The following is a 17,640-nucleotide window of genomic DNA, read 5'->3' on the forward strand; positions in this document are numbered from 1 at the left end:
TGGGCCTTATGGTCTCTGTTGCAGCCACTCAACTCTGCCATCATAGGGAGGAAGCAGGTCTGGGGAGGAAGCAGGTCTGGACGGTACCTACATGAGTGGAGTGTGTTCCATTAAAACTTTGCTTATGGACATTGAAATTTGAATTTTATATACTTTTTTTAATGATTTAAAAAAAATTATTTAGGCTGCATTGGGTCTTCGCTGCTGCGTGCGGGCTTTCTCTAGTTGCGGCGAGTGGGGGCTACTCTTCGTTGCGGTGCGTGGGCTTCTCATTGCGGTGGCTTCTCTTGTTGCGGAGTATGAGCTCTAGGCACGTGGGCTTCAGCAGTTGTGGCACGTGGGCTCAGTAGTTGTGGCTCGCGGGCTCTAGAGCGCAGGCTCAGTAGTTGTGGCGCACGGGCTTAGTTGCTCCATGGCATGTGGGGTCTTCTTGGACCAGGGCTCGAACCTGTGTCCCCTGCATTGGCAGGCGGATTCTTAACCACTGTGCTACCAGGGAAGTCCCCTGAATTTTATATACTTTTCATGTGTCAAAAATATTCTTATTTTACTTTTCTTTCAACCATGTAAAAATGAGCCATTTTCAACTATTTAAAAATGTACAAACCATCCTTAGGTCAAGCCCTTACAAAAGCAGATGACCGGTGGAATTAGGCCTGCAGGATTTTGGCCTGCAGTTTGCAGAGCCCTGAACTAGATGATTTCCAAGCCCATCAATAACAGCAAGCATTTAACAAGTGCCTGCTGTATACTGGGCACTGCCCTGGACACTGAGGGCTCAGGCTTTCCCGCTCTAGAAGACCGGCAGAACAGGAAACAGCCCCCTTTGGCACCCAGGCCCTGCCTCCCCAGAGATATTGCAGCCTGAATAACAAATCCCCTCCACCTCCCACCAATGTACCCCTCTACCTGGGCCCCCTCCCGTTGGGCTGAAGTCCTGGGAAACATCAAGAATCCCTGAAAGGAACTGTGTGCCAGGCTCTTGCTGGGTGTTTTGCGTGCTATAGCACGTTTTCATATTCCCTTTGCTGTAGCACTGTGGGGTAAGTAGGCCTCACCCCCCCACCTGCTCCTCTGGGGAAATAGGGGCCTAGAAACATACCTTTGATTCTGCTTGTCTGAGATCAAATCCCAGTCTGCTGCTTATGAGCTGTGTGACTTTGGGCAAGTCTCTTCACCTCTCTAAGCTTTCGTCTTCATGTCTGTTAAAGAGGGATAATGTTAGTACCTACCCCGTATTAATGAGTTAATATGAGCGAAGTGCTTAGAACAGAGCTGGACACATGGTAAACACTCCATAAAAGTTAGGCATCATCGTAGAGGTGAAAAGTGACCCAGAGTTCCTGCCCTGCAGAACTCCTAGGAGTTCAGCACTTCTTACCCCTACTCTCCATGATAGGTAGTTATGATTAGGTGGTACATTGAGGTCATTGGTGCCCAGGTGCCTGGTGGGGCTCAACCAGGGTGGAGTTATCAGGGGCAGGCTCCCAGTGGATTGGGGTGGTGTTCAATGTATGTGTCCCTAGAGAGTGGGTCCCAAATACCTTCTGTTTGGACTGGGCAGGGTATAGGGGCAGAGCTGAAAAGGCTGCCACTGGAGCCTGCGGGCACTTTCCAATACCCTGGGCTAGAAGGGGCTGTGGGTGCTGAAAATGGGTCCTAGGTCCTGCCTGTGTCCACTCTTTCTCACAGATGAAGATGCTGGACAGTGAGAACGCCAGGCTGGGCCGGGAGCTGGTGGAGCTACAGGGCCGCGTGGCACTGGGTGAGAGAGCAGAAAAGGAGGGCAGATGGGAGGCCCTGGGCCTCCGACAGAAGCTGCTGAAGGGCGAAGCCAACCTGGAGGCTGTGCGGCAGGAGGTAACTAGATGGTGGGCAGACTGCCTGGAGGAGGAGGATCCTCAGAGGCAGTCAGGCTCCCCTGGGCCTTCTCCAGTGAGAAGCAGGTGGGGACTCCAATGCTGGAGTCATTCTGCGAGATCACTGCCTAGGACTGGTCCCTGTTCCCCACTCCTTGAGATTCTTCCCCAGGTATAATAATAACAATAATAACAACTGCAAGAACTGTGTAGTGGGGGTGGGGGGAGCTTTGTAGACAGAATCTTGTTTGATTCTCCCAGCAGCCTCATGATGTAGGCATAATTAGCCCCGGTTTACAGAGAGAACCAGACACTGGGGCTCAGAGAGGTCAAGGGATCTACTCAAGGTCACACAGCCACCCAGGTCTGTCAGACTCCAAAGCCTACACTCTTTTCACTCTGTGTTTTCTGGCAGTGAATCTACTGTGTGACCTTGACTAAATCACTCAACCTCTCTGTGCTTTAGAGCATTCATGGGATAGGGGCTAGTACAGCAGGGGATGTATACCAGGTCCTTGTATAGGTCTTGTCATCCAGAAGGTATTCCATAGATGGTTTCCAGTGAAACTGATGACCGTGAGAGGTTGACTCATTCTCTGAACCAGAGGGGTATGTGTGAGTGTGTGTGACCATGCACTTCATCGGTAAATAATTTTTTAGTACCTCCCCTCATTGTGTGATTTATTGATAAATTATGTGTACTGAGAGGCAGTGTGGCCTAGTGGTTAAGAGAAAAGGCTCTGGAGCCAGGGTGCCTGGCTTTGAATCCTAGCTCTCAGTTTACTAGCTGTGTGGCCTCTGGCAAGTTACATAACTGCCCTGTGCTCAGTTTCCTCATCTGTAAAATGGAGATGATTTATAGTGGTAATTAGAGTTGATTTTTTTGAGGGGAAAGTACTTAGTGCCTGGCACTAATAATTCCTATCTATGTAAGCATTAGCTGTTAGCTTATTACTAATAAACTGTGTACACTGCAAGGCATATACACAGAAGGAAGAGGTAAACAAATTCTGATAGTTTCTTTCCATACTCTCGTGATGTTCCTGCATCTCCTGCCTGGGTGGAGACCATTAACGAAACAGGAGTTCTGCACGCCACTTCTGGGCCCGTGGGCTCCAGGCTGAGCCTGGGAGGGTGGGTGTCGGGTTGAGGGGCGGCCTTGCTGACCCCCACCTCTCAGCCTTGCCCCCTCACCCCAGCTCCAGGGAGCCCAGCGGAAGCTGCAGGAGCAAGAGGGCGAGTTCCGGACCCGCGAGCGAGGCCTGCTGGGCTCCCTGGAGGAGGCGCGCAGCGCCCAGAGACAGCAGTTGGACCATGCCCGCAGCCTGGAACTGAAGCTGGAGGCCGCCCGGGCCGAGGCTGCGGAGCTGGGGCTGCGACTGAGCGCGGCCGAGGGCCGGGCTCAAGGCCTGGAGGCCGAGCTGGCCCGCGTGGAGACGCAACGGCGCGCAGCGGAGGCCCAGCTGGGGGGCCTGCGCTCAGCCCTGCGCCGGGGCCTGGGCCTCGGTGGTGTGTCCAGCCCTGCCCCGCGGCCCGCGCCCGTCTCTCCTAACCGGAGCGCGCCTGTTGGAGGTGAGAGAGCTCGGTGGAGAAGGGGAGGGCCAGTGGGCGGGTCTCGCAGAGCCTCCGCCCCTACTCTCCGCCCCCATGTCCAGTTCTGTCCCGCCTACGAGGCCGCCCTTGGCCTGGCCCGCCCCGCCCCTCTTTTGATGACCAGTCTCGAACCCCGCCCCTTCAGCTAGTTCCTTGCTGAGACCCGCCTACCTGCGCCCCGCACCCCCCTTACATCACTTTCTGGCCCTCCGCTGGGCCACGCCCCTCTTGAGCCCAGTCTCAGTCCTGCCACTCACCCAGGCTGATCTGCACATACCGTAGCTTGCTTCTTTTTAAAGGGAGTAGAGGGTGCCGCTTTTTTTTTTCCATTGAATTATAGTTGATTTACAATGTGGTAATTTATGCTGTATTGCAAAGTGATTCATTTATACATGTATATACATTTTTAAAATATCCTGTTCCATTATGGTTTATCACAGAATATTGAATATAGTTCCCGGTGCTACAGTAGGACCTTGTTGTTTATCCATTCTATACATAATAGTTTGCATTTGCTAATCCCAAACTCCCACTGAATTCCTCTCCCACCCCTCTTTCCCCTTGTCAACCACAAGTCTGTTCTCTGTGTCTGTGAGTCTGTTTGTTTCATAAAAGTTCATTTGTGTCATATTTTAGATTCCACATTTAAGTGATTATCATATGGTATTTGTCTTTCTCTTTCTGACTTATTTCACTTAGTATGATAATCTCTAGGTCCATCCATGTTGCTGCAAATGGCATTATTTTGTTCTTTTTTTATGACTGAGTAGTATTCCATTGTATGTGTGTACCACATCATCTTTTTTTAAAAAAAAATATTTATTTATTTATTTGGTTGCACCGGGTCTTAGTTGCGGCAGGCGGGCTCCTTAGTTGTGGCTCCAGGGCTCCTTAGTTGTGGCATACGAACTCTTAGTTGTGGGATGCATGTGGGATCTAGTTCCCTCACAAGGGATTGAACCCGGGCCCCCTGCATTGGTAGCGTGGAGTCTCATCCACTGTGCCACCAGGGAAGTCGCTGTACCACATCTTCTTTATCCAGTCATCTGTCGATGGACATTTAGGTTGTTTCCATGTCTTGGCTATTGTGAATATGTGCTGCTATGAACATAGGAGTGCATGTATCTTTTTGAATTATATTTTTGTCTGGATATATGCCCAGGAGTGGGATTGCTGGATCATATGGCAACTCTATTTTTAGTTTTTTGAGGACCCTCCATACTGTTTTCCATAGTGGCTGAGGGTGCTGCTTCTTTTTTTTTTTTTTTAAAGTTTTTATTTATTTATTTATTTATTTATGGCTGTGTTGGGTCTTCGTTTCTGTGCGAGGACTTTCTCTAGTTGTGGCAAGTGGGGGCCACTCTTCATCGCGGTGCGCGGGCCTCTCACTATCACGGGCTCTCCCTTTGCTGAGCACAGGCTCCAGACACGCAGGCTCAGTAATTGTGGCTCACAGGCCTAGTTGCTCCGCGGCATGTGGGATCTTCCCAGACCAGGGCTCGAACCCGTGTCCCCTGCATTGGCAGGCAGATTCTCAACCACTGCGCCACCAGGGAAGCCCGGTGCTGCTTCTTAATGCCCGTAACTCCTCTGAGTCTTCAAGTCTCCACCCTTTCTAAATTGACCCCTTCCCTCTCTCCATCAGCACCTCATCCTCTTCATTCTCCTGTTGCTGGCTCCACACCCCTCCATACCAGACCTATGACCCCCATATCTACCCCAGAAACATACACACTCAGCCCAACCCCCCTTCCAGGAACTTCTTCAGAAGAGATCCTCCCACCCGCACCTGCTCCCAAGGCCCAGGGGATGACTCTGGGAAAATCAGCACTGTGTTTCAGCGGGTGCAAGCAGCCTTTTAGGGAGCATTCATCTTGTCTCGGCCTGACCCCAATCTCATCTTGATTCCTAGGGCCTAGAATAGAACCTGTGGAATCTTAGAATTGTGGGAAATTCACTATGAGATATTGAGTTGTTGCCTCTTCAAATCCACAGATTTAGCCCCAGGATTGCATTCATTCATTCAGTTCCGCTATTTATTAAGCACATACTATGTGCCAAATACAGTTGAAGCACTGGATGGAGTGGTAAACAAAACTGACAAGCATTTCTGATTTTATGGAGCTTATGGTCTAGGTATGGGAGTAGCAGACAATAAAAGTGCTATATATAAATTAAACATAGAATGTATTGGGTGGTGGTATGAGCTGGAAAATAGGTAAGGAAAAATAAGTCAAGGGATATTGCTGGTGAGAATGTAAAATGGTGCAACCACTTTGGAAAATAGTTTAGCAGTTCCTCAAAAAACTAAAACTTAGAATTACCGTATGACCCAACAATTCCACTCCTAGGTATATACCCAAAAGAATAGGCACTTGAATAGATATTGTCCACCAGTGTTCATTGTAGCATTATTCACAGTAGCCAAAATGTGGAAGCAACCAAAGTGTGAGTCGGCAGGTGAATTGATAATGTGATACCATTATTATTCAACCTTGAAAAGGAGTGACATTTTGATACGTGTTACAACATGGGTAAACTTTGACAACATTATGCTAAGCGAAATAAGCTACTCACAAAAGGACAAATATAGTATGATTTTACTTATATGAAATATTTAGAATAGACATTCATGGAGACAAAGAGTTTAGAGGTTACCAGGGGGTGTGAGGAGGGGAGAATTAAGAGTTATTGTTTACTGGTTACAGAGTTTGGGGTTGTATTAGTCTGCCAAGGCTGCTGTAACAAAGTACCACAAACTGAGTGGCTTAAACAACAGAAATTTATGTCTCACGGTTCTGGAGCCAGAAGCCCAAGGTCAGGGTGTCGACAGAGCCATGCTTCCCCTAAAGGCATTAGGGGAGAATTTGTTCCAGGTTTCCTAGCTTCTGGTAGTTCCTTGACTTATGGCAGCATAACCCCAGTCTTCACACGGAGTTCTCCTTGAGTGTGTGTCTCAATTCCCCCTTTTTATAAGGACACCAATCATACTGGATTAGGGTCCACCCTACTCCAGTATGACCTCGTCTTAACTCATGACATCCATAACAACCCTATTTCCAAATAAGGTCACATTCTGGGTATGGCAGTTAGGACTTCAACATATGAATTTTGAGGAGATGCAATTCAACCGATAATAGGGGTGATGGAAAAGATTTAGAAACAGTGGTGATGTTCACACAACAGCGTGAGTATAATTAATGCCACTTAAAGGTGGTGAGAAAGGCATATTTTGTTATATGTATCTTATCACAGTAAAATTTTTTTTTTATAGCTACTTTATTTATTTATTTATTTATTTTTGGCTGTGTTGGGTCTTCGGTTCGTGCGAGGGCTTTCTCTAGTTGCGGCAAGTGGGGGCCACTCTTCATCGCGGTGCGGGGACCGCTCTTCATCGCGGTGCGCGGGCCTTTCACTATCGCGGCCCCTCCCGTTGCGGGGCACAGGCTCCAGACGCGCAGGCTCAGTAGTTGTGGCTCACGGGCCCAGCTGCTCCGTGGCATGTGGGATCTTCCCAGACCAGGGCTCGAACCCGTGTCCCCTGCATTAGCAGGCAGATTCTCAACCACTGCACCACCAGGGAAGCCCCAAATTTTTTTTTTAAAATAAATTTATTTATTTTTGGCTGCGTTGGGTCTTCATTGCAGCGTGCGGACTTTCTCTAGTTGCGGCGAGCAGGGGCTACTCTTTGTTGCAGTGCGCCGGCTTCTCATTGTGGTGGCTTCTCTTGCTGTGGAGCACAGGCTCCAGTTGTTGTGGCGCACGGGCTCAGTAGTTGTGGCGCACGGACTCTAGAACGCAGGCTCAGTAGTTGTGGTGCACAGGCTTCGTTGCTCTGCGGCATGTGGGATCTTCCCAGACCAGGGCTCGAACCCGTGTCCCCTGCATTGGCAGGTGGATTTTCAACCACTGCGCCACCAGGGAAGCCCCAGTAAAATTGTTTTTGAAGCTAAGGCCAGGATGGGGGCTAAGGTGTCCCTGTGGGAGGCAGGGAGAGCCCTGCTGAGGAGGAGGTGGGGAAGGGAAGGGTGGGAGAAGAGACTGAAGGCAAGTGGAGAAGTCCTGAGTGGCAGTCCCCTGTCCTGTGAACAGCAAGGGCCGCAGCGCTTCTGGAGTGTAGCGAACAAGGTGGAGAGGTGTGGCACGTGAGGCCGTGGGACACCAGACCTGCTCAAGCGGTCCTTGCAGGCCGCCACGAGGGTACCGGCTTCACTCTGAGGGTAGGGAGGCAGTGGATAGACGTCCCGCTCTGGGTCCTTTGGGTGCTGATGGAGCCGTGGGGCAGGTTGGGTGTCACTGCTAAAGCCGACCCCCGTCCTGCAGTTCTCATTATTGACCTCCAGGTGCTGTCCCATCTCTGTCCGCCCTGTCCCCTCCCACCTCGTCATTGCCCTTCATCTCCCAAGCACAGTTCAAATTTTTCTGCTGGGAAATAGGGGCACCTGGGTTCAAATCCCAGCTCTGGATCTTCCAAGCTTTGAGACCAAGCAAATCACTTAACTGCTCTGAGCCTGCCCAGCCTGTGAAGGGGGGAAGTTGATCCTTACCTCTCAGAGAATTACTGTGAGGATGAAACGAGATGATGTAGGGAAAGCATTGGCCCAGTGCCTGGCACATAGTAAGTGCTCGTTACAGGGAGGTGTTGAGGGGATGGAGTGTCCACCCTTGGACTGGGCCCAGGGGATGCAGCCCTCATGCACTTGTGGTCTGGGTGGGAGAGGCAGACATCGGACCCCCTTGAGGGTGGGATGAGCTCACCCCAACCCAGCCTGGGGTCAGGGAGGCCTCTGAGAAGTGTTCTTTTTTTTTTTTTTTAATAAATTTATTTATTTATTCATTTATTTAATTTTTGGCTGCATTGGGTCTTCGCTGCTGCACGTGGGTTTTCTCTAGTTGCGGCGAGCGGGGGCTACTCTTTGTTGCAGTGCACGGGCTTCTCATTGCGGTGGCTTCTCGTTGTGGAGCGTGGGCTCTAGGCGCGCGGGCTTCAGTAGTTGTGGCACACGGGCTTCAGTAGTTGTGGCTCGCGGGCTCTAGAGCGCAGGCGCAGTAGTTGCGGCGCACGGGCTTAGTTGCTCCACGGCATGTGGGATCTTCCCAGACCAGGGCCCGAACCCGTGTCCCCTGCATTGGCAGGCGGGTTCTTAACCACTGCACCACCAGGGAAGCCCCTGAGGGGTGTTCTTTACACGTAGGCCTAAAGGAATGGGCCAGGCAAAGAGAAGCCACTGAGAGAGAAGGCAACAGCAGGTACAAAGGCCCTGGTGCCTTTGTAAGAGGGAATGTTCTAGAACATGGGAGCTGTGGGTGATGTGAAGTGGCCAGCTTGTCAAGGGAGAGGGTGATGCTGGCGGGGGTGAGCGACAGGTGATGGCAAGGAAGCTGGGCTTGGTTCTGAGGGTTGGGAGGGCTGGTCAAGGGTTAAGCAAGAGGCTGAGGGGACCCAGTTTGTGCTGTGGGGAGCTCACTGGGCTGCCGGGCTCAGCAGGGATGGGAGAGATGCACTGGGAGCCTGCAGGCACCAACCAGGCAGGAGAGGCCAGTGGCTCCTGCATCCCCGAGCATGTCTCCTTCTCTAGGAAGTGGGGAAGGGCTCAGCAGCCCCAAGCCCTTGGAACGCAGCCCTGGGTCCCAGCCACCATCCCCAGGACCTGCCACCTCCCCGGCATCTCCAGACCTGGACCTGGAAGCAGTGCGGGGGGCCCTCCGGGAGTTCCTGCAGGAGCTGCGGAGCGCCCAGAGAGAACGGGTGAGGTGGGGCGTGAGTGGCTGCAGGGGGAGCCCCTGGCCCAGGGCCCTGTGAGGGGCTGCAGGTCATCAAAGCAGGTCTTCCCTTCCCCCCGACATTGGGGTTGCAGGATGAGCTTCGGGCCCAGACAAGTACCCTGAGTCGCCAGCTGGCTGAGGTGGAGGCCGAGAGGGACGGTGCGACCTCACGGGCAAGGCAGCTGCAGAAGGCGGTGGCTGAGAGTGAGGAGGGTGAGTCTAGCCCTCGGGGTCCTTGCTTTGCTCTCTTGTGCTCTTAGCAGCTGAGGTGGGAGGCTGTGGGCTTGGCCTGAGCCACTCCTGCATCCCTGCCCTGGCCACCGTGGCCTGAGCGGGCTGTCTCCTCTGGGGGCCCCTCCCTGGTCAGCCTCACCCTGTGTCCAGACCCATGGATCCCCCAAGGGCTCAGAGAGGCAAGCCCTGCAGTGGGTGGAGGGCGAGCCTGATTCAGGTCTCAGGCTGTGTGCCTGACGGGCCTGACGGGCCTGACGGGGCTGGGCGGGGGCCGCAGCCCGGCGCAGCGTGGACGGGCGGCTGAGCGGGGCCCAGGCTGAGCTGGCGCTGCAGGAGGAGAGCGCGCGGCACAGCGAGCGGGAGCGCCGGGCTGTGCTGGACCAGGTGGCTGCCCTGGAGAGGGGCCTGCAGGCCACCGAGAGCGAGCTCCGGGCCAGCCAGGTAGGCAGGAGCTGAGGGCCCGTGGGAGAGGGCGGCGGGGTGCGGGGATCTGTGTGCGCCTGAATGGACGTCTGTAAGTCCTCCTGTGCGCATCTCTGTTCTGTCTGCCTGGGTCTGTCAGCACCCACTGACGTGACCAGCCTGTGACTTCCTCCAAAAGCACATTCAAATTTCATCATCTTGTTCCATATGAGGTCATTAGGCTGCAGAAGAAAGAGCCTGGGCTTTTGAAGCTCACAGGACCTGGGTTCAGGTTCTTGCCCTGCTGCATGATTCTCGCTTTCCTCATCTGTAAAAGGGGGAGAACGGTAACTCTCTCCCAGAGATGATGCACGTGCACTCTTAACACAGACAGTGCTCAGGGGACCTGTTTCCTTCATCTCTGTATAGCCACGCCAGTGGTGTTCTGGGGGTTTTATGTGTGTTTGGGAGACATCTGTATATACGTGTGTGTGTGTGTGTGTGTGTGTGTGTGTGTGTGTCTGGGGCAGGAAGCACAGGCCCTGGTGGTGACGGTCTAGGCCGCCGAAGCCTTGAACCCTTCTTGCAGCCACAGATTCCCCCCCCCTCCCCTTTCCTCCTCTGGCCCTCCATGCCTGTCCCCACAGCCCACCCCAGGCCTCTGGCTCCAGGCCGAGCTTGAGCTGGATTGTTGTGTCTGCGGCTCCGGCTCTGGCCTTGGGCCCAGCCGCAGGGGCCGCGGGAGGAGGCCAGGAACAAAGCTGGGCAGGAGCCAGAGTGGGGCTGCTGGGCCCAGACATGGCAGGGTTGGGGCTCTGAGCAGGGTGGAAGCGGGGCAGGCCTGGGCGCTGTTGTAATAACACCCCCTTGCCCCTCCCTGTCTCTAGGATGGTGACAGGAAGAGAAGGACCCCTGCCCTGTCTGTCTTCCTGCCCTATCCCCACTCCCCAGGTCTCCTTCACCAGCTGACCCCGCATGGGGAAGGGAGGAGTATCATCCCCTAAAACCCGGCAGGGCCCAGGGCTCCTGCCCAACTCAGCTCAGGTCCCACATGCAGCTCTGGGCCTGCCTCTGGAGAGCAATGCAGCAGAGCAGGGAAGCCCTGGAATCTGCATTTTTACACCTTCCACCCTCACCACCCTGGGGCTCTGTAAACACCCAGGTTGTGGCGTCCCTGGACCAATCCAGTCCCCTGACCACACAGAGGTGAAATAGGGCCAGAGAGCAGGGACGGAGGGATAAGCCTGGATCACACAGCCTGTGAGACTTAGGCAAAATTGGAAAGTGCTCTGGGATCCTCAAGTCACCCTGTGAACATGTGGGGAGACTGAGGCCCCAAGAGGGTCAGGGGCTGGCCCTGGGTCACACAGCAAGTGGTGTCTGTGACCACTTCCAGGCTGCTCCCCACTTTCTCCTAAGGGTCCTGAGGGATGTGGGAGGTGTGGGGTGGGCTGCACAGCTGGGGCCTGAGCCCTGCCCCACCCACAGGAGAAGATCAGCAAGATGAAGGCCAACGAGGTGAAGCTGGAGAGCGACAAGCGGCGTCTGAAGGAGGTGCTGGATGCCTCCGAGAGCCGCAGCGTCAAGCTGGAGCTGCAGCGGCGCTCGCTCGAGGGGGAGCTGCAGCGCAGCCGCCTGGGCCGGAGCGACCGGGAGGCCCAGGCCCAGGCCCTCCAGGAGCGGGTAGACTCCCTGCAGAGGCAGGTGGGTCCCCTCCCCCGACCTCAGGCCCCTCTTCTGCCTGCCCTGTGCCAAGTGCGTTATGGGGACTCTGTTTGATCCTCCCAACTACCCTGCGAGGCAGGTATTATCATCACCCCATTTCACGGATGGGTGGATGGAAGCTCACGGAGGTGACGTCATTGCCCAAGATCACATAGCTAATACGAGGCAGGGCCAAAATGACAATTCAGGACTGTTTGTTGACGGAGTCTGCACTCAAAGGAGGCATGTGCGACCAGTTAGAGACATAGATTTCACTCATTTTCTTTTTTTGCCTTGGCCACCGGGAAGCTTAGCTCTAACTGGAATGTTCAGTAGCTCTGCTAGCCCTACACTGTCACCCGCCTAAGTCAAGAACACAGAAAATGTCAGGGTTGTGATGGTTACCCTTTCTTCTCCATAACAGGGAGGAAAGGGGAATGAGAACAGGCGGAAGACCAGGGGGTCTGGGACAGCCAGGTTGATGGCACTCTGTGTGAGGGTAGTTAACTGGCGGTGCGACCGGGCCCAGGTTGTAGTCACCTGAGCCAGTGGGAACGCATGGGAACAGTGAGTATCAGTGAGAAAGGCCTAGAGAGAGGTGGCAGGGGCTTGGGTTAGGCACACCTGGACCATCCTGTCTGTCTTCCCACCAGGTGGCAGACAGTGAGGTGAAGGCGGGGACTCTGCAGCTGACGGTCGAGCGGCTGAGTGGGGCCCTGGCCAAGGTGGAGGAGAGCGAGGGGGTCCTGCGGGACAAGGTGCAGGGCCTGATGGAGGCTCTGACCCAAAGCAGCGCCAGCCTCACCAGCACCCAGGACAAGAACCTGCACATGCAGAAGGCCCTGACTGCCTGTGAACATGACCGCCAAGTGCTCCAAGTATGGGGGTTCCAGGGTCTGGCTTCGGGCGGGCCCGGTGAGAGTTAGCCTACAAAGGCAAGCTTGGGGGCCCTGGTGGAGAGCTGACCCCTGGGACGGTCGATAAGAGCTGCCTTTGAGGGAGGGGTGGGCCCAGTAAGAGCATCAGCCAGTGAGGGGAGGCTCTGGGGGGAGGTGGGATCAAGCCTACTAGCACAGGCTGCAGGACCCAGGGGCAGGCTAAGGGAAGAGCTGGGGTCTGAGGGCTTCCCCACCTTGTGCAGGTCAGTGGCTAGGCTGTGGGCCAGGCCTGCTGTCTGGCTTACTCTCCAGGTGAGAGGACTACCTGTTTAAGGGGCTGTGAACCTGGCCCGGAGGTACCGAGTAGAGAGGAGCCCTTTGCCTCAGGGCTCCCAGGACGGCCTGGCACCATCAGCCCTTGTCCTGCAGGAACGGCTGGAGGCCACGCGGCAGGCGTTATCCGAGGCAAGGAAGCAGAGCAGCTCCCTGGGCGAGCAGGTGCAGACCATGCGGGGCGACCTAGCGGACCTGGAGCTGCAGCGGGCGGAGGCCGAGGGCCAGCTGAAACAGCTGCAGGAGGTGAGGGCCTGGCGGGCCCTTCTGTCCCCAGGACCGTGAGGCCCTCGGCGTCGGGACCTTCTCACCTATCTCCACCTTATCCCAAACCTAGGCCCAGCCTCCTGTGAGGAAGCATGGTTCACTCAGTCCATATCCCCATTATACAGATGGAGAAACTGAGGCCCAGACAGAACTGTCTGGCCTCAGGTGACCATTCCCTGATGTGGGCCTCATAATAGCCTTGCCTAGCAAGTGGGCCTGGCAGGCTGGCATCATCATCTCCAAGCTTCCGATGCACACCCTGAGGCCCAGAGGGATTAGGGACTCGCTGGCTTCTGCTGCAGGCGCTGCGGCAACGGCAAGAAGGTGAGGCTGCGGCCCTGCAGACGGTCCAGAAGCTGCAGGATGAGCGGCGGCTGCTGCAGGAGCGCCTGGGGAGCCTGCAGCGCGCCGTGGCTCAGCTGGAGGCCGAGAAGCGGGAGGTGGAGCGCTCAGCCCTGCGGCTGGAGAAGGACCGGGTGGCCCTCAAGAGGATGCTGGACAAGGTGGGCTGTGTCCCTAGGGTCCTCCCTTCACTTCCTCTGGGTCCCAGCCCTGGTTGGTCCCAGCTGCGTGTCCCCAGGGTGTGGGGGCCGCAAGTCCCCCCGGCCCTGCTACCTGTAACCCAACACCCCTTTCTGAGCTGCTCCCACTTCCTGGGACCTCCCTCCTTCCCCAGGCACCCTGATCCCCTCCCGCTCTCCCCACCTAGGTGGAACGGGAGAAGCTTCGCAGTCACGAGGATACGGTGCGGCTGAGCGCAGAGAAGGGCCGCCTGGACCGCACGCTCACGGGGGCTGAGCTGGAGCTGGCCGAAGCCCAGAGGCAGATCCAGCTGCTGGAGGTCTAGCCCCTGCCCACCCAGCCCTGGACACGCTTTCTCTCCCCAGCCCTGGACCCAACTCCACCCCCACAGTCCACGAGCCCAGAGCCTTGGAGGGGTGGCCCAGAGCCTTGGAGGGGCGGCCCAGAGCCAGGTCCCAGAGGGAGGGGTCCTCCCCAGAGTGGAGAGGAAAGAGACCTGTCAGCACACGCGCCTGTGTGCTCACATTGGTTGTGGACGTGAAGAGCTATGAGTGTATGTGAGAGTATTCCTGCACATGTAGCACAAATCTTGTGCATGGATGTGGCATATCTAAGTATTAGGGATATATTATATCTGTATCTTTGTGTACAGGTCTCTTCTTGTATGTAGATGTATGTAAGAGTATTGGGCTTTTGCACATATGCATGCATCCGTGTGAACACAGGTTTTTACATGCTTGCTTCTATCTATCTTATCTATCTATATCTGTATACACATATGGGCTTGTCTCTGTGTTTGAATATGTCTGTGTGTGTGTTTGTGTGCCTGAGGGCGGGTCACTAAGTACCCTGACCCAGGATTTGCAGGCCAGGAGGGCTGGGGGGGGTGGGAGAAAAACAAGGGTCTCTCCTACATCCCCTGCTTTGCCCCAAGGGGCCCTCAGGCTCCCACCCCAGGGAGGTGCCTGACACCCTTTCACACACATGTGTGCGTGCGCGCACACACACACACACACACACACACACGGCCAGAGGCCTGACCCGTGGTCCCTCCTGCAGGCCCAGGTGGCAGCGCTGGAGCAGAACCACAGCCCAGCGCGGCTGGAGGCGGATGAGCAGCAGCTGGAGCTGCAGCAGGAAGTGGCACGCCTGCGCAGCGCCCAGGTGCAGACGGAGCGCACCCTGGAGGCGCGGGAGCGGGCCCACCGGCAGCGGGTGCGTGGCCTGGAGGAGCAGGTACTCAGGCCTGGTGGGCTCTGGCCCTTCCCCAGGGGGTGGCAGCATCAGCAGGACTCCCCATTCAGGAGGCTGCGCCAGGACGGAAGTGTGGAGCTGGGGGAAGGGGGAGGAGGAGGAGGAGGAGGAGGGGGCGAGGGAGAGGAAGAAGTGACAGCAGGGAGAGGGCTGGTAGTAACCTCTTGGGTATAAGCGGTCAATGGCACCCATAACTGAAATGGTCCGGGTGGATCTATGCTGGTATCAGCCATGGCTGGACACAGGGGCTCAAGTGATGTCATTGGAACTCATTCCCCTTGCCACAGCTCCATGCCCGGGCAGGCCGTCTCCCTGGGTGGCACAGGTGGCCTCAGCAGCTCCAGCCTCTGGTTATCCTAACAACCCATGATCCCAGAGGAGAGAGAGGCCCTCTTCCCCGAGAGCAACAGCAAAAGTCCCAAGGATGATCCTCATTGGCCAGCTGAGATCGCAGGCCCCCTCGTGACCATCTCTGCCCTGATCATGTCTGCAGGGCAAGGCTGCTTTGGAAGGCCAGGCCTGGGTCACAGGTCCACCCCTGGAGTCCAGCTAGCGCCAGGCCTGGCCTAGTGGTGAGAGTGGGGATGGGTGGCCCCCAAAGAGAGGCCGAGCAGTCCGGAGACACCCCACTGCTCCATGGAGCAAAATGAGACGGGGAGGAAATACCCTGGCTCTTAATGACACCTGGTTTTTCTGAAACAGGCAGCACCGGGTCCTTTCTGGTGTCCTTCCATCAGTCACACCCCACCCCCGCCGCCCCGCTTTCTCTGAAACCAGGCTGGGGTCCTGGGCTGGCCCTACCTCCTCTTTCTTCTCCAGGTGTCCACACTGAAGGGACAGTTGCAGCAGGAGCTTCGAAGGGGCTCAGCTTCTTTCTCCCCCTCCTCCGGCCCCCCAGAGAAGTGAGCACCTTGCTGGCTGGCATCCTGGAGAGCAGCCCCGTGGTGGGGGCGGCACAGGGGACGGGGGACTCTTAGCACAGTCCACCCCCAGAGTTCAGCTGGGGGTGAGGAGGAGCAGGGGTGGCAGTGCCAGGGGAGGGGGGACTCCGGCACCAGGCCAGGCCCGGCCACGCCCTCCCAGCCTCGTCAGAGCCAACCACCCTCTGTGGGCTCCCCCCTCAGTCCAGCCCCTCTCCCCCAGGATGAGCCCGTATGAGGTCCCCCAGGACCAGTTTGAGGTCCTCCCTGAGTGGCTGAGCCAAAGCCAGGGGTTGGAGAGACCCCCCCTTGTCTCTGGCCGACCCTGGAGCACAGGTTCACGGGAAAGAGAAGGGATGTCCAGGCCTGGGGCAGGGGACCTTCTCTGGCTTCCCAGAGACCTCTTTGCCTTAGTTCAGAGTATTTGTCAGGAAATTCCTCAGAGTTCAGAGTCCCTGTATTTTTATACCTTTTTACAATGTTAGCTGTTCAGAACTGTTGTGTTTTTTGTAACAAGACGACCCCATTTAAAAAAAAAATGGTTTGTACAGATGTGTCCCTTTACTATTAATGTGCCTTCGCCACCTGGGAGACAGGAGGGGGGACAGGAGGGCCCTGGGGCCCGAGGAATGGGGTCCCCTAGTGGGTGCTCAGGGAGATGGGGGCAGCTTTTGAAAGGCCTGTGACGAAAGGTAAGGAACTCACCAACCTCACAGGATGCCGGGATGGGGAGGCCTCCAGGGTCCTGGGCCACCCACCCCGTTTAACAGATGGAGCTGTTGAGGTTTGGGATGGGACCCGACCTGTGCAGCTCGACTCTTTCCAGCTGAAGCTTTCTGCCCTTTTCTCTGGCTCCTCCTCAGGACAGGGCCTGCCCTCTGGACAGTAACAGGCATTCCAGGCGGTGTGGTAAACAAGTGCAGGCCTGGGAGTGGACGTGGGGTCTTGCCTTGGCTCCGCTGGGTGATCCTGGGCAAAGCTGCTTAACCTGTCAGAGCCTCAGTTTGCTCCTCTGTAAAATGGGAACCTGCCTCCCAGGGTGGTTATGAGGAAGTACACACAGAAGATGCTCAGTCAGTGTTTCCAAGGAGAACTTCCATTCATCTCATGGAGTCCAGTGGAGTCAGGTTCCGCCCCAGCCCTGCCACTTACCACTGTGGACCCTTGGGTGGCTTACGTAATCTAGGCTTAGTTTCCCTGTCTCTCAGATGCGAATATTAACTCTACCCATCACATCGGCCTGGTTGGAGGGTTAAATAGGGCTGTGTGCTGAGCCTTCAGACAGAGCCTGGTCTCCATATGCTGGTCAGAGGGAGGTGTTGTAACAGCTTGCCCTGTTGCCGCCCTCTGAACTGCACCAGCCTTCCCTCCTGCCAAAGCCCTTGATATCAAGAGTGCACCAACCTTGACCTCCTGCCTTCCACCCTATATGCTTCCACATGGGCGGCCTCTCATCTTGCCTTGCACCCTTCTCTGGTGATGGGGCACTCACTCACCAAGCAGCCCTGACAATGAGGAAGCTATATTCCTGAACCTTCTATTTCTGATACAACCCCCTGCCACACCCACACACACACCCACACACCCACACACCCCTGGGGGTGGGGGGCAGTTGTCATGGCCCATCTCTCTGGGCAGGTCAGAGCTGAAGCGGGTGGATGAGGAGGCAGAGGCAAGGCCACAGGTCACCTGAACCTTCCCTTCTCCTGAAGGGGCCGGGTAGTCTCTCGGCACCTGGCCATCTCCTCTGTGCTCTCAACCGAAAAAGTGACTCTGAATCTTTTGTAAAAACCTGTTTTTAATTTTGTATAAAACAAAGGTGGTCTATGCCCAGGGGCTGTAGGAAATCCAAGCAGACCAGCTGGGTGAGGGTCATAGCCTACCTTGGGGGTGGGGCTGGAGTGGGGG

The 17,640-nt window shown here is 55.7% G+C and overlaps 1 protein-coding gene across 8 annotated transcripts in view; it reads left to right on the top strand.

Annotated features, from left to right (window-relative positions):
• Nucleotides 1–16,280, top strand: part of CROCC (ciliary rootlet coiled-coil, rootletin) — a 48,589-nt gene extending 32,309 nt beyond the window's left edge. For 6 of the 8 annotated variants that reach the window (XM_057551214.1, XM_057551185.1, XM_057551207.1 and 3 more), the window contains 12 exons: nt 1,693–1,860; nt 3,059–3,431; nt 9,032–9,201; nt 9,311–9,431; nt 9,730–9,893; nt 11,343–11,558; nt 12,212–12,436; nt 12,866–13,015; nt 13,339–13,539; nt 13,746–13,877; nt 14,618–14,794; nt 15,632–16,280. In XM_057551214.1, coding sequence (XP_057407197.1) covers nt 1,693–1,860; nt 3,059–3,431; nt 9,032–9,201; nt 9,311–9,431; nt 9,730–9,893; nt 11,343–11,558; nt 12,212–12,436; nt 12,866–13,015; nt 13,339–13,539; nt 13,746–13,877; nt 14,618–14,794; nt 15,632–15,718 — 2,184 coding nt within the window. In that variant the 3' untranslated portion in view covers nt 15,719–16,280. Of the gene's footprint in view, nt 1–1,692; nt 1,861–3,058; nt 3,432–9,031; nt 9,202–9,310; nt 9,432–9,729; nt 9,894–11,342; nt 11,559–12,211; nt 12,437–12,865; nt 13,016–13,338; nt 13,540–13,745; nt 13,878–14,617; nt 14,795–15,631 lie in introns of those variants that run through there. The other 2 variants (XM_057551202.1, XM_057551233.1) reach the window with 2 other exon arrangements.
• The last annotated feature ends 1,360 nt before the right edge of the window (nt 16,281–17,640 follow it).

Source organism: Balaenoptera acutorostrata, chromosome 1 (assembly GCF_949987535.1).
Source record: "Balaenoptera acutorostrata chromosome 1, mBalAcu1.1, whole genome shotgun sequence".
NCBI lineage: Eukaryota > Metazoa > Chordata > Mammalia > Artiodactyla > Balaenopteridae > Balaenoptera > Balaenoptera acutorostrata.